The sequence below is a fragment of the Apus apus genome, chromosome 5 (genome assembly GCF_020740795.1).
Source record: "Apus apus isolate bApuApu2 chromosome 5, bApuApu2.pri.cur, whole genome shotgun sequence".
Classification (NCBI taxonomy): Eukaryota; Metazoa; Chordata; class Aves; order Apodiformes; family Apodidae; genus Apus; species Apus apus.
Window position 1 is genome coordinate 30,458,807 of NC_067286.1, and position 27,501 is coordinate 30,486,307.

Sequence of the window (27,501 nt, forward strand, 5' to 3'; positions counted from 1 at the left end):
TATTTTATTAAGGGGATAGCAGCTTCTTGCAGCAATTTCTAAAAACACAGGAACACCTTAATAAAGGCTAAAGTGGAAAGCCTAAGACCAGAGAGGAGACATACCACATTTATTATTGTTCCAGAATTACTCCATGATCTAACACGTATAAAATGTATTAAGGCACCAGGAAGCAGAAAAGCAGCAGAGATTGGTCTATGTGTTATTTGGGGAAGTCTTCTCAAGAACTCAGCATTATTACAGCATCACAGAGGACAAGGTCAAAGTTTGTGCTTGAAAGGTGGCCCCGCTCTTTGCTTCGGATCAAAAAAAAAGCTATGTGCTAGGTCAGGAGCTTGTAGATAGAGAGTCAAGTATGTCCAACCTCTGGTTGGTTGCCTGAAGAAAAAGTTACATACTAGTGACCTATTGACCCCCACTCCTTAAATGGGGAGCCAGGTCCATTTATGATATAAGGATGGGCTTTCCTCAGACCACAATCTAGTTTGTATCAGCTGATGTAAGTCCTCATCCTAAATTGCCATGCCAGCAACCTGTCCAATATTGTTACAAGAAAGGCACACAGCTCCCTCATTCCCAAACAGCCACAACCACAAAGAGAAGGAACACAGAAATAGGTTTAGCTGCTCTTATTATACACTGCTTTGAACACCCCATTGCTGAAGGGAAACCTTGCAAAGCTGAAGCGGCCACACATTTCCAGGGAATCACATATATGTTGTTCTTCAGACTGAAGTGCGTGGAGGAGGCTTTTCACAAAAAGCATGCTCTGCATGCTAGCATAGATAAGAAAACCCAAAACAGCAGTTCACATTTGAAGTGAGCTGGTTTTAGGCCAGAACATGACAGCAGATTAAAATAAAACATCAATTCTGCATGGCAGGGACACTTGTCAGTAATGCAGGACATGGCATCACTGCCTCTGAGTCACTAGAAAACCCACCCTGAGCACTAAGCTGGGGGACAGGAGCACAAGACTTTAATTTCACAACCAAGGTTCCAAGTGCTTGCATTCACAAAGCACCCTGATGGCTGTCAGTGCTGGCAGGATTACAGCTTAGTTCACTGCTATTTTTTTCTCTATTGAAGTAGGCTGTTTTACACTATCCCTATCAAACCTACCGTTTTCAAGGTATAACATTATCTTTTTGTACTCTAGAAACTATGAATGAGTTACCTAAGCACTATTAGCAATTTAAAAATGAGCTTAATCTGCATCCAAACCCTAATACTCAGCTGGAAAGAAGGCACCAAACCAACTTCAGACAGCCAAGGCACAGCAGGTGGGGAACATCAGAGTAAAGCAAGGCTGCAGCAATGGTGTACCTTGCAGCCAGGACAGAGGGTTGCTGAGAGAAGCCATGAGTGTGAGGGAAGTTGTGCAACAAAGCAACTGTCAGATGAGCAGCTTGCAGTGCAGTGGAGGGGCCACGCTGAAACAGTAAGATGACGCTTGGACCTCGGAGAAGAGATGTTAGAAAAGCAACAAGCCAGGGGCGAATTAGTCAAGGGTCTCTGTGTATTTCAGACCTTTCCAGATGAACTGTGAAATACAGTCAAGTAACGGACCAACAGTGGAAAAGAAAAGCCCAAACCACCCTTTGTTAATGTCGCAGAACAGCAAAGGAGGGCAGCAGACACCCCACACCAAGCAGCAGCCATGGCTAGAGCAAGGGCTGCATGGTACCTGTAGTGCCTGGTGTCCCGGATAGGCCGATCGCTGCTGAGCTTGTCGCTCTCCAGCTGATTAAAAGCATGCTGGCGGTAGGGGTCTTCTCCAGCCTTCAGCAGCTTTGAGGACAAGTAAGCCTTTTCATCAAAACCTCTCCGGCTGTTCTTCTCTCCTTGGGGAGCCCTCGTCATCTAGAACAGAGACAATAGTCAGAGCATCAGAGAAAGCAGCCGACTCATGTTCAGACCCAGGTAGTAAGTTCAGACACGCATATGTGAAGGCAGGTTGTTTGTCACACATCTGGAAAGTGGCTCAGGTATGGGGGAAGGCAGAACAGGCAAGAGCTTGGAAAGAAAAGCAGGATAGCCTCACAGATACAGTGTTGTAATTGCCTTCTCTGAGGAAAATTGCAGGCCTCGCTATCCTCACCAACTGGGCTTGGAATGAAAGCTGCTGCTCCTGGTAGCACAGGCAGAGCCGAATTCCCTTTTGTTACACAGAACAAGAAAGACTGCAGGCATTTGGAAACGTGCTGGCAACGCAGGTTTGAGAGCAACCTCCAGCCATTGTGGCTAAACACAGTATTTTGAGTAAAAACAGTTTCAGCCTTTTGGCCATCGCTATCGCATACAAACTCTGAGGCAGCTGTTTTCACAGGTTCCCTGCTGAGCTTTGCCCAGTCTCACAGAAGTCTGTGATAAAGTTAGAAGCTGCATGTGGCTGTCCCCAGTCCCACACAAAAGCTGGAACACCTGGGCCATCCCTCTCCTCTCCTAATTGTCCTCTACCTTTCCTAGGCCATGCAGTGCAATGCCAGCACTCAAAGAACATTCACTAGGGCTACTGGGAGGGAAGACAGGCACAGTTGATTCTAGCCCATGCTCAAATCTCAGATATGAGATTTTGGTTAGAAACAACCTAGAAACTGTAAACACTTGGCTTACAAAGCAATTATGATTGTTTATACAATAAAACTGGTCTAACAAATTGTCTATGGTAGCCATCTGATAGATCAAATAATGAAGAAGCCATAAAATGCTCTCAGCTTTGTATGAAGGAGTGCTGGAGCTCCCTCAAACTGCTGGAAAGAAAACAGTTTATAGCACATCCACATCTCATCCAAAATTGCTGGACAGTCCCAGATCTTTAAATTCTTCCATGTAAAATTGTTTGGATACCCTCTAATGCTAGGCTTGATAATGTTTCTCCCTCAGGTATAAGACTCCTTTTAGGAGTTTTAGAGGGCCTGGAAATATCCAAGACCTGCCTGGATGCAATCCTGAGTAATGTGCTCTAGGCAATCCTACTTCCGCAGAGGATTTGGACTGGATGATCTCTAGAGGTCCCTTCCAACTCTGACAATACCGTGATTCTGTGGTCCCCGATATCACACAGCATTTTGGATGAGCCATCTTAGTAGGCTGGGAAACAACTCAAGAGATCCAGCACCACAGCAAATTCCTTAAGCAAGAAAGTGCTTAGAAGAACAAACAACTCTGCACCTTTCTCTGAGAAATGCTAGCCTGCAGTGCAGACAGCCCTAGGAGAACCAGACAGTCGGGTAAGACGATGGTAAATGAAATTCAGCATAGACAAGTGCAAGATAATGAACATTAGAAGAAAAAAAATTGAACTGCTCATGCACACTGATGAATTTCAAATGAACCATGACCACTCGGGTTACAGATCTGAGCGTTCCCATGGACAGCTCAATGAAATCTTGCATTCAGTCTGCTCAGATGGGAAATACAGCAAATCGAGTGCACTGCAAATGGGACAGAGAAAACTGAAACTATCGTGAACACTGTTATATGAAATCAGTGACAGCTCAGCAGCCATGGTCAGAGCACAATTTTTGTCAAACTGGTTTCTGAAGGGAAGCTTCGGGAGGATGAAGAGAAAATTAAAGGTTAGAACTATTCCTTTTGGAAAGAAGATGAATGAAGTGAGAAAAAAAAAGTCAGATGGCCCATAAAATTTTGCCTAATGCAGCCAAGGTCAGCCTGATGCTCAGATTTCCCTTCCTTACCGTACAAGAACTAGGGAAACATGATTTCATAAGAAATAAAAAAGCACCACTATTTTCAACACAAACTTATTCAAATACCACACAACCAAGCTGCTGCACAGGGATTTACTCTAGTGCAAGACTCCCACAGACACACTTCAGCAGGTAAGCCTGCCTCCAGTGAGCATCTTGCCCTGTTTCTCCTTGGCAAGGGATGCCCCCTACCCTCACGCAGCCCCTTGGGAAGGGATACCCCCATGTCCTCCTGCTGTCCCTTGGCAAAGGATGTCCCCCATCCCTCACCACTCCTTGGCAAAGGATGCCCCCCGTTCCCCTGCCATCCCTCAGTGCCCATCACAGCACCAGCCAGGCATGGTGCAGGGTCAGGCCAATGGCTCAGTTCTCTGTTTGGCTGGTTTCACAGCCTGCTGCCTAGACTCTCCTTTGAAATTCTGTTCTCAGCATGACAAGGAAAAGAATTACTTTTGTACCTCTAAAAATTGAAATGTTTTCATCTTTTAATTCATACTAGGAGTTTTGTCAAACTTAGTTCTCGTTTCTCTTCTTTCTTCTTGCCCTAGAAAAGAACACTGATTTGTAGCAAAGTCCAGCTTATCATGTGCCTTTAAATATTTTGCAGTCACTTGCTTGCCTTTTGCTACTTATCTCTGTCTTCCTAAGCCCTGGAAAAGCAACAGCTGGTTTTGGTTTATACTGCCAGGAAAGTCTTGCAAAGGCAGCAACAAGCCTTCAGGAGTAATTTTGTCAAGGCACTGCATGGGCCAGTGGCTACCCATGGCAGGACCTGGCAGCTAGGGACCATCCCATGCTCCAGCAAGGAGCAGGGCAGCTGGAGGGCCACTGGGCATTGGGCATTTCCCTGGGGATGGGACAGGTCACGGGTCCATCTTGGCAGGGCTCATGGCCAGAAAGGGCAGTGCTGTGGAGAGCTGGAGACCAACCCTGCTGCAGCATCACTGGGCCTGGCCCTGACAGCCCCTGGTGTCATGGGCAGGGTGGAGGAGCCCCTGGGGGCTGACACGGGGTCCTGTGCCATTGACAGGGGGTGTGAGAGCCCTGGGGAGTGGGCAGGGACAGTAAGGCCCAGTAGTGCCCTCAGGGCCATGACACATTTCAGCTTGAACTATTAGGGGTAATTCCTCTAGATACTACAGTTCTCACATTACTTATGCATCAAATACAAAACCTGGTAAAAGAGCACTGGGAATTAATTGCCAGTTAAGAACATTTTTCATTTTTATCTCAGCCAGTATCTCTTTGTACCCTCTATCTAATAGGAAAAAGGGAGGATTCAGGGGGTGATAGCTCAGAGGGCTTAGCTTTAGCATCCATAAAGACAACTAATCAACAGGTAGTCAACAAGTAATCAAACAACTGTGATCTGTGAGCACCAAGAAGATAACAAGATAATAAATAGGAGCCAAATGAGATTTGTCAAGAGCAAGTCATGTCAGACCAACCTGATTTTCTCCTGTAATGGAGTAATAATCAGTCTTAAGAGTGTGGAGAAGGATGAGACATAATAACTTTGGTAAAGTTTTTGCTAGGGGCTGAAAAGACACTGTCATTAGCAAGCTAGGGAAATAATAGTCTAGATGAAACTTCTGTAGAATGGGTGAAACTGGAAGCCACTGTCAGAGCAGAATTACGAGCTGTTCACTGTCATAGGAGAGGGGCTATGGTGGGAGCAGATCATAGGGGTTTGTTCTGGATCCAGCCTTATCAGTATTTGTCCTAAGTACCTTGGATACTGAGACACAGTAAGTTTGTCAAATCCATAGGAAATCCAGCAAACATGTCAGATGTGTTGAAGAACAGTATAAGCATTCTAAATTATCTCAACACACAGAAAAATAAAATCTGAAAACAATAAATGCATTTCAATAAGGGCACCACAGACCTCTACAGTTCATCAGGTCTGTGCTAATAAAAACATGGCAGAAACAGCAAGGTAGTAGCTCCTCAGAAAAGCCCTAGACATTACAGTTCATTACAAACCATACAACAGGAAAACCAGATTAAGACAGGAGAGCAAACATCATCCTTAGTAGATCCCAGACAGCTATGAACAAACCTGGCAAAGCAAACATAAAGCTTATCTTTAAGGACTGACTTGCTTTATCAGATCCTTTTCCTAGAATATAAGTGTTTGACTACATTTATAACTGTTAATTCAAAACATACTTGACAGGAGCAACACAGGTTCTCTATGAAATAAATAGCCAGTCTGCTGCCAAACCCTCTGAGGAGTGCAGACTGACACCCATCCCCTCTCTTCTCTCCTCTCCCTTCACATTAACACCTCACACTTCAGGAAGAAGTCAATATAAGCATGTATGAGCTTTGGGTATATTAAAGGTACAGTATGTACAGCTGACTGCAGAGTCAAGACTTTTACAACATAAACAGGACAGCTCATACCCTGAAGTGCTCTATGTATACGCCCTGTATCTCCAGGCATAAGGCTGGAACTATAAGTGGAAGTTATGGGAGCAGAAGAGGTCAGTTCCTTCTGACTGATGCTCTGTATTGGAAAAAAAAAATACGCTACATCAAAGCAGAAATAAAGATGAATAGGCACTGGAAATGTGAGTGTCTAGACTAGGGATTAGCAAAGTACTTTGCACAAATTAAGGTTTGTCCCAAATTTTGCTGAGACCTCCAACACAATTCACACACCACAATTTCAGGAACTACCATAAACCTTCTAATCTCATGTCACCATTTCTCATTTTCATGTAGGCTTTTCCTTTTCAATGAGAGAATGTTGATCTTCATATGTTGGAAGCACGTTCTTATGTTTTGACATGGTTTAAGAGACCAGAAGCTGCTTGACTAGTAAAATTAACTTTGTAAGCAAGGGATTAGGGGAAAAGAATTAATGCCCTGCACATCTATGAAAACTTGAGAGCCTAATTTCTCAACTAGTGTAGTGCTACTACTCTAGGCCTGATGGCTTGTAAAATAGCAAGACTATAACATAAACAGTGCCACTCACCTCTGCCCATTGTCACTGTCTGGCACCAGACACAGGCACATCTGTTCCAACATTGTGCAAACTGCCACTAAAACCAGAGCAGCAGGTGAATTCAGGGTCCCAAGATACTTTTTTGTGCAAGCCTGGCCAAATTCAAAAAGGATAACCATACTCCAGAAGACATGAGGAATCATTACTTAACTAGAGTAAGGTATGCAAAACTCTCAAAGGTAAGTGTAATTAATCACTTTACAGTCACTGTGAAATTAGCCCAACACAGTTTTATATGACAGGATGCATACTTGGCAGCTTTGCGTATCTTAACTTACAAGTGCTTACAACAAATGGAGCAGGGGGTTGCCATGCTTCTCCTTCATATTAAGCTCATTTTTGTGATTGTGTCAGCTTTGCCAATCACAGGACAGAGAAGCATCCATCACAAGTGTCCTGGTTTGAGCCAGGATAAAACCAATTTCCTTTCTAGAAATTTTACTTTTCAATTAAGTCTCTTCTAAGTAGCTGCACTTGCTGAAATTAACAGCATGTTTTTCAGTCGGTGTCTACTTCTAGAACTGATCATACTCAATGTTTATAGTTACTGCTAGAGAACGTTATGCAGAACCAAGGCCACTGCTTGGTTCTGAAAAACATCTCATGTTCCAGAAACAAAAAGGAAGTGGACACACCTGCAACCCTTCATTGATGAGGAACAGACCAGACAGGTGACCAAAACTGACCAAATGAAGTATTCCATCCCATATGCTTCATACTAGATATAAATTTGAGGAAACCATGGTCCATTGCTGGTGTCCTTCGTCTGCCCGTCTGCCTTTAAACCCGATGGGTATGTTTCTGCATTTGTGCATTCCTGCATCCAGCTCCTGTCTGCTGCAGACTCCAGGAGCCCAGTCTGAGACTCTTCCAGGGCCTGCCCTGCAGCCTTGATGGTGATATGAGTGTTATTGTGGGGGGCACAATAGTGCTTTTATACATATTTGTACATATTTCATTATTTTCCTTTTCATCACTATTGTTTCATTAAAGGCGTGTAGTTCAGTTTCCAGCCTGTAAGTCTCTCTCCCTTATTCTCTCTCCTTTCCCTCTAGGGGAAGAGAGAGGGGTTAACAGAGAGCATCTGTCATCCATTTAACTGCCAGCCCAGTGTTACACCATGACACAAGCCATTCCCAGCAAGTATCTTTCCTGGGAACAACTAACTGACCAGAAAGGTCTAAATGATGAATATGGACACAAAGCAAGCCAGGGAATAACAACCTCACCATACCTTTTTCCCCTCTTGAGGCCCCCATTTAATCTATCCTGCTGCTGCAGCCTCACATCCTGCCACTACCATGAACCCCACCACCCTGCCAGCACCTCTTTCCTGCCAGTCCTGCAGGTCCCTCCTCAGCAGAGGATTCCCCTCTGAACTGGTTTAATGCCAGCTTCAATCCACTGGGTTGAGATACAACCTTGCTGGTTGAGCAAATCCTCTTCCCCAGTCACCATAGCAGACCTGTTGGGACCCTCACGGTGCAAAGTTTTTCTCTGTGGACTCACTCCACTTGCTCCATACACCATCCCAGTGACCTGAAGACAAGCCCCAGAGAGGAGAGGAGAGCCCAGCACCACCACCAGCAGCAGCAATCAGCAACCTCCAAGAAAATTCCCAGGAGACCCTTCTTGCTCAGGGAGCAAGCTACTCTTGATGGGCTGAACCTGCAAGATACCAACCCCTGAACGCATATTGCCAAGATCATTTGTTTTGCAGGGTGTGTTGCATTTCCAGTTGGGCTTAGGAATCCCAGCTTGCACATGGCTCTTGTTATGTCTTGTGCAATAGTCCATACACTTCCCTGAAAAATTGCTCAAAACACCTCAGGAGAAAAGGCTGTGCCTGACAGCACTGGACCTATTTTATTTGTGCTTTGTTTAACTGTAAAAAGCATTAAAAATGTGTTTGAGGAACTACACTCTTATGGAATTTGTTATGAAATATTAATAAAAATTACCACAGTTAAATAGAACCATCTCCATTCTCTGAGAAGTGCAAGTCCTGATGGAGAAGCTCAGAAACCAATCTGAAGGTTTTGTTTGTAGCTTGCACAAACTGGAGTAACACAATGGAAGCAGTAAAGCAACTTGAATTGATCAGCTCCTACACCAGCTAATTGGTCACAAGAGATTTTCTACAGCCATCAGCACTGGACAATCTTGAGGCCTGCTGTCCGATTCATCCTGGGCTGGAGAGACCAGTGGTGGACCCCCAGCAGCTGCTATTTTCAATGCCCTCTGAGATGAGGCCATTGTTGCCAGCACACAGGGTTCCCCCAGGCCGTCTGTTTTGCACTGTCTCCTGGTACCGTCAGAAATGAAATGTAGTGTTGTTTTCACATCTTAGTGTTAGTAGCATAGTGTTGGGATTGGGTTTTTTTATATACACCCTAGTGTTAGGAATATAATAGTTTAAGAGAGAAGTGAGATATCTGCGCATTCCAATGACACCTGGGGTGGTTTACAGTCCAAGAAACTGAGGGACTTAATTGGACTCCATCTGGGGGGTCTGAACATGGAGTACGATTTATGGCCCAAGATAAGACTGAACAAAGCCACTTCTATCTTGCTCCTAGGGGCAGGATGACACCAGTAGGAACAGATCATTTTGGTGATTGGGAAGACAGCCAAGGAGGCAAGAAAGGTCAGAATTATACCTTAAAAGGTTAAAAGTAAACAGCTAGAATGGAGTGTGTAAACAGGGGTGGGAAACTTATAAGATAGTTAAAAGTGTTGGATAGGCTGTAAACCCTGGACTACTCAGCCAGTGGGGAAACAGGAGAGGGAACTTTGCATCGGGAATAGGGACTATAAACAGTTATTCACCTTACTATCAGGTGTGCCTACTTGTTTAGGCCACCCATTCTTGCAAGAGTGTAAATAAACTGTGCTTTGCTGAAGGATCTGTGTGGGCCTGTTCACTGGCATGACAAACATTTCTCACAGTACTGATTGCCTTTTGTGCAAGCAGAGGAAATTCTCTACCAGTTATCCAAGACTGCATCTCTGCTCTCTTCTATTTTAGCCCTGAGAAACCCTTTCTTTCCACCCCTGCCTCCCAGCTAGGAAGTAATGGGATTTCACCAAACATTTTCTGTTTTGCTCTTCTTCCTTCATAGCTCTGCCAGACACTGAGTTGTTGACAAGGAAAGTAACCTGAAGCATCTGGCCTGAAAAGTGGAAATCCTGTATAAGGCAAGAAAGAAGCAGCAATAATTTTTCTGTGTTTCGTTTCCACAACAGTGTTCTCCCCACACCCATCAATTTTTGGATGCTACTTTCAGAGCCTCCTCCAAGAGACTCAGAAGATGGGACAGTGTTTTCCATATTATTGCCTACAGCCTGGATAAGGTGAGCATCACACTCTCCTACAAATGTCTGTCACAATCAGACATGGGCTGTGTGAAGAGTTTAGAAACAGGATGTTGCTGACTTCCAGGTCACAACAGTGTGTTGACAGACAAGACCTGGCCACTACTTTTCAAGCATATTTGCTATGGTTTGACAAGTTGGTCTTCTGGGCAATTTGGGGGCAGAAAGTAGGCAAAACAAAAAAGTAAAACAGTGCAGGGGAAGTTGGTCCAGAGGAAGGACATGAAGCCCTTGGTGAAGCCATGTTGATTGCTACCACCTACCTCTACGTTTTCCATGTGCTTTTGAAGAGCCTTCAGGGGCATGTTCTCCATGATCTTGCCAAACACAGAGAAGAGACTGACTGGCCTGTAGTTGCCTGGGTCTTCCTCTTTTCCCTTTTTGAAAATAGGGGTCATGTTTCCCCTTTTCCAGTCAGTGGGAACTTCACCAGACTGCCATGATTTTTCAAATATGATGGAAAGTGGCTTGACAAGTTCATCCGCCAGCTCCCTCAGGACCCGTGGGTGGATCTTGTCAGGTCCCACGGACTTGCGCACCTCAAGGTTCTTTAGATGGTCTTGAACCTGCTCTTCTCCTACAGTATTTTGCTCTATTGTTGGCCAAGACAGATACAGCATATATAAATACAACATACAGCACATCTATAAAGTATGTCAATCTTTAACCATCTTTTACCATCCTGAGTAAACCCCAAGCAGTTAGCAAGGGCCTGGATCCTGCAAAGTTTTCTGGCCCAGCTACCCAAAGGCAGGAATCATTGCACATAACTGAGGGAGCAGACATGATGCCCCAGGGCATCCTTCCGGTCTTTTGTTTCTAGGAGTGTTGAATAAAGCGAAGAGGTAGAAGCCAAAAGGGCTTCAAAGTTAGATGCCTGAGGGCACTCTCTTCCAAACAACTCTGAGGAAATGAGCCTGCTCATAACCACGGAAAACCAGACCTTAGATAAGGTAAAGCAGTTGCCAAGGTCTACTTCTTCCCTCAGTTTGAAGTCTAGTGCACACAGATGTTCATTATTCATAATTGAAAAATTATATTACAATCTTTTAGTTTAATATATTTATGGCATTATGACATTGATTTTGTATAAACACCCACATGTCCAGACACACATACATCTTGCTTCTATGTTCATTTTAACTCCATTTCATTCTCTGGAGTAAAGCCATTTTTTCCCCTATTTGGCAAATTTTGTTGTGACACAAACAGTGCCATTTTTGCTGATAGAAACCTTTATGCTTTTATATTTCTCTTCAGAAGAAAAACAATATAGAGTAAACCTTGAAACATAGTGAGAGGATGGTCTTCAGAATTACTGAATACCAGCATGAGAGAGGAGTGAGATGTCTGTGAGGTTGTTTTTCCCTGAAATAGCACTTGTTTTCCAAGCACCCCTCTCTCTATCCGTGAATATCCATGACAACATCTGGCAGCAGGGAGAAGACAGACATGCCAGCACACTCTCTGAATACCTAAGGGACTTGGCAGTTCATGCTGGCACCCCCATCAAAACAGCAACATTGCCAAAAAGAGATCCCAATGGGTAGCTGGAGAGACAGTGCCTCTGGGAATGAAGATTTTGTACAGAGAAACAACAGTCATGTGGACATGAAGCTCTTTGCATTCAGACATCTGTTAAGTATCACATAGCAAAAGCCATCTAGGTTACCTACTGTCTATAGGAGTAGTGTGTTCTGAGGTCCTTCAAAAAAGGCAGTATAGGAAGCTGCACTTTTTGAATTATTAAAACAAAAAAGAAAAAGGCACCATGTTTTGTTATTTGTCTTCTCACAGCTCAGTGGCTGTTTAGCCATTACCTATGAAGTCAGTAACAGTTCAAATGAGGGTGGTCTAGGTCTTCATTAAACATATCAGTCACATAAATTGTGTCTCTCTTTGCCCACTCCCCCGCCTACATTGTCTGCACAGGCACATGTGTATGTGTCTCCTGTGCTGATGTACTAATCTATTCTCTCTGAACTCAAATGACCTACATTCAGCCTTTTCCTCCCAGTGAATCTCATCTGTCTAGAGTGACAGATGCTGCCACTGATATTTTAGAAGAGGAGAAAGCAACTTTAGACCTCATAAGCTCCTAATGTAGTCAGCAGTGAAGTAGTTACCTAAGAGATGACCAGAGGTCAGCTAGCACTGAGGAGCAGGCACCCAAAGCATTAAAGTATTTAATTATATTAAGCTTGGGGCTCATTTTCTTTGCCTTCAAGATTATGGTGCTTAGCTTTCTGCTAAGGCTAGAGAAAAGAAAGCAAAATAACCTTTTTAATCATTCATCCTCAAAAGTTAGAGCTTTAAATGGAGATTAGAAGATTAAGAATAAAATAGTGTGCTTTTGCAACTAGCCAGTGCTCACACTCCACAGAAATTCCACGCACATGCACAGCTGAGCGAGAAAGATGAGGGGAGATTTCACACTCCCCATCAGGAACAAACCCAGCCCTGCAGCAGGAGATGGGAATTGCTCCCCATTTTTCAGCAGGGAAAGATTTTTCCCCAGCATGTTTTGTTAGTGAATCTTGCTCAAACAGTCATAATTTTGAATACTATCCAATTCCACACCAACTCTCTCCACTCTCCCCATGTTAATCACCAGATAGATCCTGTTGCAGCCTCTCACAGAGAGCTGCCCCATGCAGGCTGGAAGCGTGGCACATCCTGCAGCATGAGCCAGTTGGCAGACTGGCCTCAGGGAGCCATGCTCCTGCCTTTGCAATGGCTGAGGTACCATGCTGCTCCAGGAGGCTGGTCTACAGCCCCAGAGCCTGCACGGAGCTTGTCTTCCTACAAAATAGCACCTGGGTAGGACACAACCTTGATGAGTCAGGTAATTCAGCACAAAGCTCCACACAGCTCTTCCTCACATTAGCTTTTAAACACCACACAGAAAGGGTCTTGGCAGGACCCCTTGGTTGGGAGTTGGCCAGGCTCAATATGAAAATGCAGCTTGTCTGTAAACCAACAACAAAACCAGCATTTCACTGTGACTTTATATAACTCTTAATGCTGATGTTGAATCATGATCTCTCTTCTTAGAGAAGCTCAAGGATGAACTTCAGCTCTCAATGCAGAGCTGTATTTCAGAAGTTCAAAGCCATGAGATCCCTCCTCAGGGACTGTACTAGTACTCTTCCCATAGTGACAATAGTGATGCTGTATGTGCATCCATGATTTATTAGAAAATTAGTCCTTCTGCACAAGACTTGTTCACTCAGGTATGTTCTCAGCCACGCGTTCAGCCCTGCAGCATGCAACATTGTCTTGTAATAGTGGAAAACCTTGTCTATTTGTCAGTGGAGACTTGAGAATATCAGGCTGTTGGCATTTTTTTTTTTAGGAGCCAAATGATATTCCATTTTAATTGATTAATTTTTCAGTTACTGAATTGCTCCAATTCCAGGACCCAGCAATCAATTTGAACTGACAAGACCCTCAGAGTCATGCTCTGCTCCTGCTTGGGTCTCCATTTGCAAAGGCATTAAATTCACCTCCCCAAGAGCAAATTTAATCAAGGGTGGTGCATACCAATGAAGAATCATGCAATGGGCTCATACATGCCTGTCAAATATGAAAGAACCCTGTGTTACACTATGCAGGCCTCTGTCCTTCTAGACTTCAATCACATTAATAGAGGCCACCTCAACAGCCTCTCTGCTTTTCTGTTTAATCACTGTCAATCAAGAAAGAGCTTGCCATATAGGAAAGAGCAGAGCCATTGAAGTGGGAATCACAAAAAATGCACAGACCTGACAGCCCTGAAATACACTCAGGGCAGGTGTGGGCAAAACTACTGCACATGGAAACACAACTATCTCTACACACAAAGCACAATGGTCATGTAGCTGCTTGTCTCAGTTTACAGGTGCAAACTGCAACAAAATAAAGCCAATGATTGCAACAACCAGAAAGGATCTTTAAAATCCATTACTCTGTCAATCCCCATCCAACACAAAGGGCAGGCATCATCTGACACACACACATACACACACACCCCCCTGCCCCAAATGCTCAGTCTCATACTGGGAGATCATCCTGTAAAGATGCAACTCCTGTGTTATCTTGTTAGAACTCACAGGTTTTCTTTTGAAGGATAATCTTTTTTGCCTTCATAGTTGCAGGCAAGAAAAAGGTGGATACCTAGAAACCCAAAACCCAGAAGGTGAAGATAAAGGACACAAAACTTGATTTTCAAATCAAGTAGTGGTTGAACGTTTGTGGTCAGCAATAACGCTGCTACAGAAGCCTTGGACTATAGCTAGTTTTTGTCCTGGCTAAGCCACAAGTCTGATGAGGCAGATTTAGGGAGCTGCTGGTTTTGAGTTCATTTATTAAAATATATGTCTGGTATTTTTCTCCACATCTTCAACTAGTGAGTTTTTGCCCAAATCCCATTTCCAGAAAGCTCCCAGAGCCCTGCAGTCTGGTCCCGCTTCCCTCCCCCATGCAAAGACAGCTCTCCCGACAGCCTCCCCCCCCCACGGCTGGCTGGCTCACAACCCTGTCACCAGCTCAGCCCCTTCCACTGTGCCAGGCAGTTTTCAAGCTCACAGTTCATGCATGTGTCGTAAGAAAAACATGGGTGTCTATTTCTCATAGCTGGAGCTGCAACCCCAACCTTTTCCTTCCCAGAAGAGTGTTGTGTGAGCTTAACCGATGCTGTCAAGACAGTTTTCCCTTCTCAAGGTCTATCAGCTGCATTATTAAAAATTCTCTTCTTCCAGAATATGACAGCGGAGTATCACCAGTAGGACTGAGTGAACTCCATTCATGTCTTCGGGAAGCAGAACAGCACAGCTACCACCCAATGCCTAAGAGCACCCCCAATGCCTAGGAGCAGCGGGCAAGTGCATTTTTCACCACACAGGTTTATTTCACCAGACAGCACAGCTCTGACAGCCACCACTCCTGTGATAGTCAAAGAATTTTGCCTGGGCCTTCATCAGCCTTCATAACTGTGGATGAAAAAACTTGGATACATTTAGTCCTGTCACAGCTCCATGAGAACCACAAGGTTGCTCTTGAGGATGAGCTCTGCCTGCCCCTCTGCAGAGAACAGCATGAAGCACAGAGGCATTGTTTGTGCTCAGAACAACACAATGCAAAAATCTAAGTGTGCTGTAAATCACTAGTGAAATCCAGTGGCAAAATTCCCAGTGACATCAGCAGAATAGGATTTCAGCCACAACAAAACAGAGGGAAATAAACACACTCATCAAGGCTTTTTAATTTTCCACTACCTTACAGTCATTCACACTCATGGTTTTACTGTAAAAAGCAAAACTTCTTAACACACTGAACTTCCCCTTCTTGCAATTCTTTATTTGCCCTAGAAAATGGGTTGTGTCTAGAAGAAACCATTCTAACTCACATGCTGTTAAACAGCCTTCATTACCTAGAAGACAAATAATGTATAAATTTCTAGCTGGAGGTTGTGGTGGCACGGGAAAGGTTAAATGCAACACAGCTTGTCAGAGACGTGGAGTCTGTAATGCAGTTCATTTTCTCCCAAACAGAAAAAGATGTTGAGACATTCTTCACATTTCTGGCTTGCTCTCATTGGGTTTTAGTATTTCTGGCTTCAGAAAGGAGCATGGAGATTAACAAACATGAACAAAGGAAATGTGCTGACAGGTTTATTCAAAGTAGGTTTAAAAAAAAAAATATCATAAAAGCAAAAGCAGAGCCATGGTTGCAAGGGTGGGGGCAGATAGAACCAAAGATATCACTAAATAAACTAAAAAACCAAACAAACTGGAAAACCAACCACAGAAAAACTTGAAAGAACTGTTAGGGAAAAAAATGCAGGAGGCCTATTCTTAAATTACAAAAGGTGAACACGGAAGAGGAATTTATTTGTAATTCTGTATTACAGTCTGGAATAAGCATTTTTTTACTGTATCTGATTGGGTTTAAATAGTATTCTAAATAAAAAGCCGGAACATGGCAGGACTATGGCCAACAGACAGTGTGCTCACCTGCACACCCTGTTTATTTCTGGCAGTCTACATGCCACTGCTGAAGGTGGTCTGACCCGCAACACACCCAACACCACCAAAGAGCAACACTCTTTAATGAAGAAGCAACTTCTGCTGAACAGAATGGTTTAACAGGTCAAATATTTTTGATTAGCATAAAGGCATCTGCCAGTGAGATCTCTGCAGTTACAGGGCATGAGCTGGGACATGCTCTGCAGCTCTCATGCCCACAGAGCGCCAGAGTTCAGCCAATTGCTAGGACAGCATTTTTCAATCTTTCTCCCAAATTAACAGATGTTTAAGCAACATGAGGTGCTCTGGCTCTCTGAAGCCAGTGATGAGAGACGTACCAACCTTCTACAGGAGCACACCATTCAGGCGTTATCTACCTTAGATGCACTGTCTGTCAATACATATATATATTACTTCACACCGCTCTCTCTCTTGCTCCTTCCTCCCCAAACCAATATTAAAAGGTATATTTAAGATTGTAGACTTGAGCACTCAGCACAGAGGGCAATCCTGAATTTCAACTGTCAGCGCAAAGCTGCTTCTACCATGCATGTCCACTACAAGCATTAATTTGGAAGGACTGCACATAATTACACGCCAACATGTGCCCTGACACGGGAGACTGAGCTGCCTGGAGTTCTTCCCCTGCTTCTCTGCAATCACGTGCGAAGTAGAACAGAAACACGTGGCATTCCAAAAGAGTCCGAACCAAGTCCCCAGTGGTATCTCACACTGAGTATCTCACACTAATTTGAAGCTAGAAATGATAGCCAGGAAGAATCAGCCTGTGACTGGGTCCCAAGGGGAGTCCAGAGCAGCAGCAAACCAGAGAAGTCCCTGCATTAAAAGAGGCAGCTTTCTTTTCACAGGCACAATGTGCTTGGATCCGTTCAGGATCATCCCCCAGGGAGGGCGACAGGCAAACAAGACTTCTTTCAGGAGGCAGCATTTTGAGATCTTTTCTCCTAATGAAAGCCAGGCCTTCTCTGGACAGTTCTTCTCTCCTAACATCAGCCTCCACAATTATAGCAGGGACTCCTACTCGCCTGTAATTGGCCTGGTTGAAGTTCCTTCCCTTTTTCTTCTGCCATGTTGCCCAGTCCTGCCATATTTTTCAGGACATGCATGTGGAGGGGAAGATGGCTGAACTACCAGGACACCTCATGCCTTAGGAGTGCTTTGGAAGAACCCACTCCATCTCAGCCAGAAAGTCAAAGCTTTCTGCTGCTGGCACCCCTGTCTTCTACTTTACTGATACTAACACCCATAACAGAGTGAAAATGGAAAAGAAGAATGAAAACCAAGCAAAATCCAGAACCACTGCACACACAACTAAGCACCATGCTTCTCCCAGGCCTGCTGCTGAACATGCTGCTGGAAGCTGCAAACAACAAACTATGTGCAAAATGAACCTAAGTCTTCTCCAACGAGGGAAACGCTCCCAAAAACCTGACAGGAAGGCAACGTGCTCTTAAAACTCAAAATGCAGGATATTCCAACACCAATCCCATAATGACCAGTAGAGTGCTGTGAAGTACATTTGGCCCCTCAACTCACATTGCCTGGGTGGATAGTGAACAGGCAATTAAAGAAGCAAACCAACAGCCTGCAGCTGCTCCCAGCCTGCCCCAGAGAGAGTAACAGGTCTCATATTTGGAAAGATCCTGAGCTCTCAAACTTGCTGCTGTTTTCCCTTTACAGAATAATTTCCATCTCTGATTGCATATGCAACTACTAGGGCCCAGACTACAAAGCCCAAGCCTGCAGTTGATACAGAGTTCTGTCTGCATTTCTAGATGTTTGTTACCATAGTGATACCATAGTAATTTTCAGTTTGTTTTGTTTCTTTTGGTTTTTTTGAAGCTAGGTTCTTATCCACTGCAAACAGAGCCAGTTCCCAGTTACGCGAGAAGGAAATTAATACTCAGTGTGTTGCTGACGTGGCAGGGCCTGCTACTTGGGACCAGGGTGTTGAGGGGGGATGCTCAGTTCCTGCCTGACACCCCACTGTGATTGCAAGGCTCTGCCCACTTCATTGAGCAAAGCCATTTCTGATGCCTGCACCCAGCTCAATGTTGCTACCTACCCACTCTGATGGGGTACTGCTGATGTGCTTCCTACCCAAGCTCCTGTGCCTCCATGCCTCCACAGGGAGTTCTGGTTAACTTTTCTCAGAAAAATTGTAAGATTGTTAGGAGCATCCACTTTCAACTTCTACCCTAAAGAGCTCAGCCAAAAGCAGCTTACAAAACAGGCATAAACAATGTTAAATCAAATTTAGGCTCCTTTCCTAGAGCATACTTTCAGGTTTTCGTAATGATCTACAGAGGCTTTAATAAAGATATCATAAGGGTGTTTTCTGCCATATCAACATACATTGGTCAACAGTTTGGTTTTCAGCATGTCATTCATGAGCTACTCCAAAAACTCTGCAAAAGATGACAGAAGCTGATTGCCAGACATGCACCTCACGTAAGTATAACTAACTGTGGTCATGCTGAAAGTTAAGGATATCCAAGGGAGAAGGCTTCCAGAAGCAGAAAGGTATTCCCTTGCAAGAAACTTAGAAGAGCCAAGCACTTGGTACATTCAGGCAATTTGGGAAAGCTGACCCTTTAGCAAACCATGTCACAGAATCACAGAATTTTTGAGTTGGAAGGGACCTTAAAGATCATCAAGTTCCAACTCCCCTGCATGGGCAGGGACACCTTCCACTAGAACAGGCTGCTCAGAGCCCCATCCAACCTGCCCTGAGCACCTCCAGGGATGTAGCCCCCACATCATATCTGGGCAGCCTGTTCCACCGTCTCACTACCCTTACACGGAAGAATTTATGACTGATCTCTAACCTAAATCTCTCTTCTTTCAGCTTAAAACCATTACCTCTCATCCTCTCACTGCAAGCCCCTGTAAAAAGCCCCTCCCCAGCTTTCCTGAAGGCCCCCTTCAGGTACTGGAAGGCCACTGTGAGGTCCCCCTGGAGCCTTTTCTTCTTCAGACTGAACAACCCCAACTCCCTCAGCCTGTCCTCATAAGAGAGGTGCTCCAGCCCTCGGATCATTTCCGTGGCCCTTCTCTGGACACGTTCCAACAAGTCCACATCTTTCTTGTGCTAGGGGCACCAGAGCTAGATGCAGTATTCTAGGTGAGGTCTCACCAGGGCAGAGTAGAGGGGCAGAATCACCTCTCTTGATCTGCTGGCCACACTTCTTTTGATGCAGCCCAGGATGGAGTTGGCCTTCTGGGCTGCAGCTGCACATTGGTGGCTCATGTCCAGCTTTTGATCCACTAGTACCCCCAGGTCCTTTTCCACAGGGCTGCTCTCAAGTGTGACCTCCCCCAGCCTGTATTCATATCTTGGGTTACACCGGCCCGGGTGCAGGACCCTGCACTTGGCCTTGTTGAACCTCATCAGGTTCACCTGGGCCCACTTCTCTAGCTTGTCCAGGTCCCTCTGGATGGCATCCTGTCCCTCTGGCATATCGACCGCACCACTCAGCTTGGTGTCATCAGCAAACTTGCTGAGGGTGCTCTCAATATCATTAATGAAGACATTAAACAACACTAGGCCCAGCACTGACCCCTGAGGGACACCACTTGTCACTGTTTTTCATCTGGACATCAAACCATTGACCACTACAGTCTTGACGCGACCATCTAGCCAGTTCCTTACCCACTGAACAGTCCACCCATCAAACCCATATCTCTCCAATTTAGTGAGAGTCCCAAATAAGTGGAGCAGAATAAGAGCTTAGCAACACACTCTTAATTAGAAACTAGCAGTTAAACTAAACAACAGAAAAACATCCCACAGCATCAAATCTTTGCAAGGTACATCCACGATAAAGCGGAGCAATTTTTGCACACCTATCCTCCTGGTTTGCTAGGACTGCATGCCACTCACTTCTGTGTGCCAGTTTGCAGGGGGTAACAGCCTGGTACTGCTCTGGCAAATGAATAATCAGACCTTAACTGCAGGCAGTAGAGGCTTGTGTTGCAATGCTAAAGGCCTGGGGTTGATATGTATCTGCCAGCCATGTGGAACAACAGAATAAATAATTTTGTTAAAGGAAAGTAGAAAGGTATGTTTCAAAAGTCTGATCCTTAATCAGAGTAGGGAAGAAATGGTTTGTCTTTGCAGTAAAGTAAGTGATCTTCCTCACTGAAAGCAAAATTGTAGCATGTAATGGAGTGCTTCAAAAAGGCCTGCCTTGGAGAGAGACAATTGACAAAGACTATGCACCATGGTGAAGGTAAAGCAATAGCAATTTATATCTCTGGATTAATGAGTGCCACACAGTTCAAATCCTACTGTGCTGGGTCTGAGACACAATAGATGTCAAGAGAAAAGAGATACCTATTTCAAAGAGGCTCATTAACTTGGGGATACTGAAATATACAACAAAAATCTCATGGGTTGAAGTACTACAACTTCACTTAGCCATCACAAGCAAATGCTCATTTATTGTGGTTTTAATCAAAGGAGTTGAAAGGGCTTCACTGGTTTTTCCTGGTGGAGCCTCTGCTGCAAAGCTCAGAGATCATCTCCAACTAAAGAGGGCTCTACCTGCTACAAGTCACTGTGGCCCTGGTGACTTCATCACAGGATGCACGCACAAGTCATCCCATCTTGGGCAAGCCCATCCTCACACAGGAGGAGGCTGTAACCTGGCTTGTCCCCAGCTCCTGGATGCCCCAAGTCCTGCTTTGGGGTGCCCCAGGCAAGAGGACGCTGAGAGAAAAGCAGGCAGCCGAGTCCTCAAGCTGCCTGCCACCAGCTCTTTCTAACAGGGTGGCACTGGGGCTTTCAGACTAAAGGTGTCTGAGATAGACCTCTGCTTGGTGGGGACAGAAGTGCACCAGCCAAACCTATCAGGTTTAGTCTCTTATCAGGCAGCTATGTCAGTTCCCTTGGTAGATACAGGGAGGCATCCCTCTGACCTGAGTGGTTTTGTTCACAAGTGCAAATGGCTTGTCACTATTTCATTTGTACCACTCTGAGCAGTAGGAGAAACACTAGATCTGAATTACTACTTTAAATAGAACAGGAAAATAAGTGCAAAGATTATGAAAATCTTCTGTACTGAAAAAAAAAACAAAAGAAAACAACCAACGACAACTAAAAAAAACAAACCAGTCCCTGGAAGTTATCACAATTAAAATATCATTACAGCACATGCCCATAGCTGGGCTGCAACATGAACCTCAGTGCTCTCCGGATACACCCATGCAAATAATACATACACACCTCCCAGATAACTCAGTTCAGACACTGTGCACATAGCCACACCTCAGGTTTCCTAAAAAAATTATTGTCCCTTTCTTTCCTCATCTGAAAGTCAGGAAAGTTTACAGGGATTTTTAGATAGCTGCTGTTCTCTGTAGTCTAGAAAACAAAGGAAAAAGCCCAAGGAAATAAAGTTGGTTCTGTCTTGGCACACTGCAATATACTTCCCTTCCAAATTAACTTTCTTTATCCATCCTGCCTGGCCCCCTGCAAACTCTCCCCATTCCACGTCATTTAGTTGCACAGAGTCAGAGGCTGTCAGACTTTTCTCTCTCCAGGTTAATATTCACTCTTTGTCTTATGGAGCCAGCATTTAGGCCAATGGCTCAATCTGCAAGGATATTTCCAGCAAGGCTGCACCAGCAGTCCTTGAAGCTGGCCCAAGGTCCAAATAGCACCTTTCCACCTAGTTCCTCTGCTCAGCACTGAACTGGAGTTGCGAGAGCAGCAACTGCCCAGCAAATTACTATCTTTAATCTGGTAAGAACTTAAGTGATGAAAGCTCATTCAAGTACTTCATCACCCACCAGATATGCCTTTAACAGGCTACCCCTATTGTAAGGTAAAAAACAATATGCCAGAATCAATTCTCAAATGACTGATAAATTTTGGAGGGAAGCACATACAGAACACCCAGCCCCATGCTCTGTTTTCCTACACACATTCACCCCTTCGATCTCTTCCCAGAGCACTGCGTTAATCTATGTGAAGCAACAAGTTTTAAACCAAGAGGGTAAGGAACTCCCTCAACTTCTTTTAGTTGATAGTGACGTAAGTCACTGCACACTTCCATGTTACAAGGCAAGCAACAGAGTCATCATTCCTCTCATAGCCCCTTGTTAATACCGGGCTAACAAGAATTCTCTTCACAGTCAACCCATCTGAAGCAAAGCAGGTGTCTTCACTTCCTTGCAATTGCTTTAATCTTAAGTACCAACATCAGTTGACAACAGAGCAAAAATGCTTTTCCTCAGCAGCCACAGCCAGCATCTGGTGGAGACTAACTTGGCTTTTGTTCCTCCTGTTTCCCCCTATACTTCCTCCAAATCCACCTCACATCCCTCACTGTCTTCTCAGTCCAGATATGGAAGACGACCCCTCTGCCCCTAGGCTTCTCATGACCTAGCAAAGCTGCTGTCTCATGCTGGTATGGGGCTGTACTGGCTCTGCCCCTGCCTCCTTCACAGCCCAAAAGGGGAGACAATACCCAGGGACAAGGACATACCAGCATCGTTTGCAGACGGATGGAGGGACATCTTTGTAGGACTAGTTTCTCGTGTGTTTCTTGACTTCCCAAGCACTGCCCCTAATGGCAGGTGGCAAAATCTGAAGGAATGGCATAGTTGTTAATGATAACCTGCAGAGCAAAATATAAGATTAGTGCCTTAACAGAGCAAGAGGAGCAGTAAGAAGTGCCTGCAAGCTCTCAAATCAAATATTCTTGCTTTTTTCAGCAAGCTACACAGCTGTCCATCCCTTCTTCCAGCTGCACAGCCCCAGCAAGATCTTTTGGAGGACACAATCACTGATGGTCACAAGACCACAGCAATGTCTTGCAGAGCCCTTGAGAAGTGATTACCACTTCCTTTCCATCTCAGCTCAAAGGGAGAACTGAAAAGCAGGAAACAGCTTCATAAAACACCTACTTCCAGGTTTACCTAAGTTCTTCATATGAAAGACCTTTCAGTTCTCAAAACCAAAGTCTTACTTAAATTAATTGCTTTCATTCACCATAAGGATACAAAAGACTTGAATCACCTTTTTCTTTCTGTTTCCCTTTTTTTCCCCCCTTCTTTTTGTTAAGGAAAACATTGTCCTATAATTAAAAGCATATAATAGTAGTCTCTGCCTGGGAACAGCCACTTTAAACTCCTGTTATTATGCTTTTTTTGAGCCAGTAAGGCAATTTTACATGACTCACATCTTAAAGAATAACGTTTTCTTGAGAAGAGTTTAATCAATTAATCCTCCATGCTCTACATGAGCTTCTACATGGAGAAAACCAATAAGCTATGGATTGTCAGTAAATTCTTACCTATTTTAACTAAATTCTTATCTGTTCTGAGGGTCTGTAACTCTTGTCTTCAACCATATTACAGATCTTAAAATCACTCAGGTCTGGGCAACCAAACAGCAAGATAGACATTTTAAAAACTGCACAGAAACTATTATAATTTTTGTGGGTTTGTTGTTTAGTTTTCTGTTGTTGTTGTGTTATTTCGTTTTGGGTTTTTTTGTGGACAGAGAAGGTTCCACAGCCCACAGGTCAGTGTCTCTTCAAGCATCTTTAACAACTCCACAACATCTTTTCAGAGAGTGACAGGCACCACAGAGGAGGCACTTTCATCCTTAACTCACAACAGGAAAGCACAGAAGAGAAGGGGATAAACAGGACTGCACAACACTTCAATCCCAAAAATTAAAGAATTGTGCAGAGAGCATCTGCAATAAAGCACTGATTGGAGAGCAGGTCTTAATCAAACATACAAACAAAAATTCATCTTCTCTCTAGCAATACCCTCATCACCTAGCTTTTGTGCTTAGAGGACATAAGCAGCTGAAAACCACAACCTTCACACACAATGAGAGCTGGAGTGGGATTTGCCCCAGGGCTACACGTGTATCCAACTGCTACAACACGGATCTCCTCAAAACACACTTTGTCCATTCTTCCTCCAAGCCATCTACATGGGCTTCCCTTTCTGCCTCTGCCTGCCACACTGGCAGTGCTGCTCAATGCTGCTGAGGTGAGAGCCAAGTCTTTGCTAAGTTAAAAGAGGACACAAAACTTGTCTCTGTGAGACAGTTCCCACAAGTTCACTTTCTTTCTAGGTAGGGGAAGGAAACAGTTCTCCTTAGCAATCTGTTTATACCATGATATCCACCTGGAGCAGAAGAAGGAAGATACCACCTAAAAGAAAGTGTCCTTGAGAAGATAGATGGAGATTACTGGCCAAAAAAGCCCACCAAAACCAACTCTCTAGTGGTCCAGTCACACCTGATAACTTCAGAGGGGAGCCCTGCTGTACCCCACAGGCAAGCATTTCAAGTGATGCTTACATGCTTTGGAGCCAGTGAGATGTTCTTGCATTATTCTCTGTGAAAGACACAGACCCTTCAAAATCTGAATGTAAGCAATTAATCCTTGGTGCTGGAAGCTAGGTTTCACGTAGAAGAACCCAATAAACAATTTTAATTTCCAGTTCTTGAGCTCTGCTACAGCCAATGGACCTTCTCGTCTGCAGATGCTTTCAAAAAGGCATCCCTCAGCCAGCTGAGGGAGGGCAGGGGAGAGAACGAGACAAGATCTACTTGTGCCCCAAACTAAGCTGTCAGTTTTTCAATTATCATAGGAATTTATCTCCTTTCACTCTCTTCCTTTGCAAATGGCAGTAGAGGAGAGGAGAATATTTTTGGATAGGGCTGCTGTTAAAAATTTAAACATGCCATGATTTTCTCCCTTTATCACTGCAGATCTAGAACTTTTTAAATATGCAAGTTTTAAGCATCTCATCATCAGCAGATAGCAAGCCTTGTGGAACTACCTCAACTTAAAAGTAGGTATTTCATTAAATAATTAAAAGCATAAGAGTGGCAGCACAGCAGTATCATATGGAACCTCAACTGTCTGCAGACACCAAGGACTGCCACATTTCATAGAAACAGTAAACACAGACATATTTCTGCTGATCTCATTAATCACTATCTCCTGCCATATTACTGAGAGGAAGATGCTGATGTTTCTGATTAATTTTTCTAATTAAGAACCCTGTGCAAATGGCACACGCCTCACCCAAGGGATTTTGTGTAAACCAGGAACACAGCTGAAGGATAAAATTCAGCTGCATAGCTAGGTAAGCACAAATCACAGTGTCACTTTTCTGTCTGCTAGGCCAGAGCCAATGAACCATCCCTGGACATCTCATTACTGCTTGTCTTATTCGAGCCACCCGCTACAAGGGCCTTCACCTTGCAGCACTGCCAAGATGTCACACTTGCAAACAGGGACCTGAGTGTTCTCAGTGCTGCACCCCAAGGACACCCCAAGAGGAGAAGCACCATCCTCAAGAGGGAAAAGCGTGCTGGCACTGTGCATAGGGGGTTTATTCACCTCGCTTTTCCTTAAACCAACTCTCCTCCCTGCAGCAGAGCCATGACTATTTGCACATGCTCCGAAACTCTAGGGAAAAGGATTCAGTCAATGCCCAGTGGGACAGACATTCAAAGACAAAGTCAACGGAGCCTGAGCAATCTGTGTAAATCAAGACTTTTACCTTTCTGAGCCTCTCTCAGACTCTTGATCTGTAAAAGTAGATGCTCAAGCATCTACCACATTTCTGAAGAGTGAAGTGCACCATACATGTCAACTCAAATAATGTTTTATTACCCAAAGTGCCAACTGAAGTTTCTCAATTGTACTGTCTGTAGACTATTCCCACCAGTAAAAACCTATGGGCAGAACAGATGCTGCTACACATCTGTTTAACATAGAAATATGGATTTGCTTTCAGCCTGTACATTTTTAGTAGATAGATCCTTGGCTTGGTGCAATATCCAAATCCTAACTAATCTGACATTAGAAACGAAGTCATAACTATAGCAGCCAATACCCCAGTTTCTGGTGCATAAAACAGCACTGTTTATTGACCAACAGAGAGAATCTGGCTGCCTAGCAGCTGAATCAGATGGGAGTAGCCCCTTTTCCATGCAGCAAAGAAAGTATTCAAGGAAAATCATCCTCTATCTTCTGCTTTCTGCAGTAACACTATTAGGCCATGACATTCAGCCAGGTGATTTAATACAATTAAAGAAAAAAAGAAATCCACCTTCAGGCATTTCCCTTGCCTGAATGGGAGGCAGCCTGCTAAAATAGCTCTGGAGAAGCAGACAGGTCTCTAACAGCAGGCCTCTTTATTCCCAGATCACACATCTTCAAAGGAGGGGATGTGGCAGAGCTCCTGCAAGAAGCAGCTAGCTCTCAGCCCACTGATGTTGAATCCTACTCTATAATCCTAGCATCCTTAGGTAAGCATTCCTTCTGCAGAGCTTTCAGGCTCTGAACATTCCATTTGGCTCAATACAGACTAAAACCACAGTGTTGTGCATCCCGCATATTTTATTGTCAACCTGTTTAAGAGGAGGGAGGGGAGGATGAGCTATCAGATGGTTCTGTACCACCCAAAACAAGTAGGCTCCAAGTGATAGTGTGGGCATTGCTACAGAAGGCAGTGAGCAGCTGCAGGGAGGTTGCCTGGATGATAGTTATTTTAACACCTCCACTTTCTGTGACTGACACAAACAACAGCCTGTGTAAAGAGAAAATACAAAAAAACCAAACCATCTTTCCTAATAAATTAAAACAGCTAAAGTGACAAGGTAAGAAAGACAATATTAAGATTCTACATTTCAGCAAGCATTGAAATGTTTCAAATATAGTTTAATACTTCCACACCCACCCTGCACTTAGGAGCTTATGCTAAAGGCAAAAATCCTTGCCGTCCATGCTTCTTCATACATGGGCAGCACCAACAAAGCCCCTCCAAGTTCACGTAAATGAGTTCAGCAAACCAAGAAGAATACTGCCAGTCACCTCCACACTCTCAGAAATGCACCAAAACAATTTAAATAAAAGCTAAGAGTTTTTTTTAAACTAACAGGTTTCTGAGAAATGCACAGCAACAAGTTTTGTTAGGTCATCACTTACTAAAGTACAGCATAAATACTTTTCACCTTGCCAGACTTGGACAAATAACTGAGCTGCCTTCTAAAAGACACGGAAGACATTGCCATGCAGTTGTTTTTCACACATGCTTTGGTAAGGCTGGACGTACTGAACTGGCAGAACTGCTGATAGCTCTTTTGGAAGCACAACCTAGGCGAGCCTGAACAGCCCCTGTAGGGGGGTAAGGATTTTCCACTCAACCTTTTCAGGTGCAGAAGTATTTCCTTTATCATCAGGGGCTTCAGTTTATTTTGGCCATTTTATTCCCTTAAGTAACTCCAGAGAGTCCATTTCTGTTTACAGTGCAGAGCCATTCTGAAGAACCAATTCTGTTCCAATCCCACAGCACTGTATGGAGATGTTCAAGAAGCAAGAGCAAGTCC

At 44.2% G+C, this 27,501-nt stretch overlaps 1 protein-coding gene across 2 annotated transcripts in view; it reads right to left on the minus strand.

The window, feature by feature from the left end:
• Positions 1–27,501, minus strand: part of GALNT16 (polypeptide N-acetylgalactosaminyltransferase 16) — a 77,909-nt gene that overhangs the window by 37,018 nt on the left and 13,390 nt on the right. For both annotated transcript variants that reach the window (XM_051621610.1, XM_051621609.1), the window contains exon 2: positions 1,688–1,863. In XM_051621610.1, the coding sequence (XP_051477570.1) occupies positions 1,688–1,863 (176 nt within the window). The remainder of the gene's footprint in view (positions 1–1,687; positions 1,864–27,501) is intronic.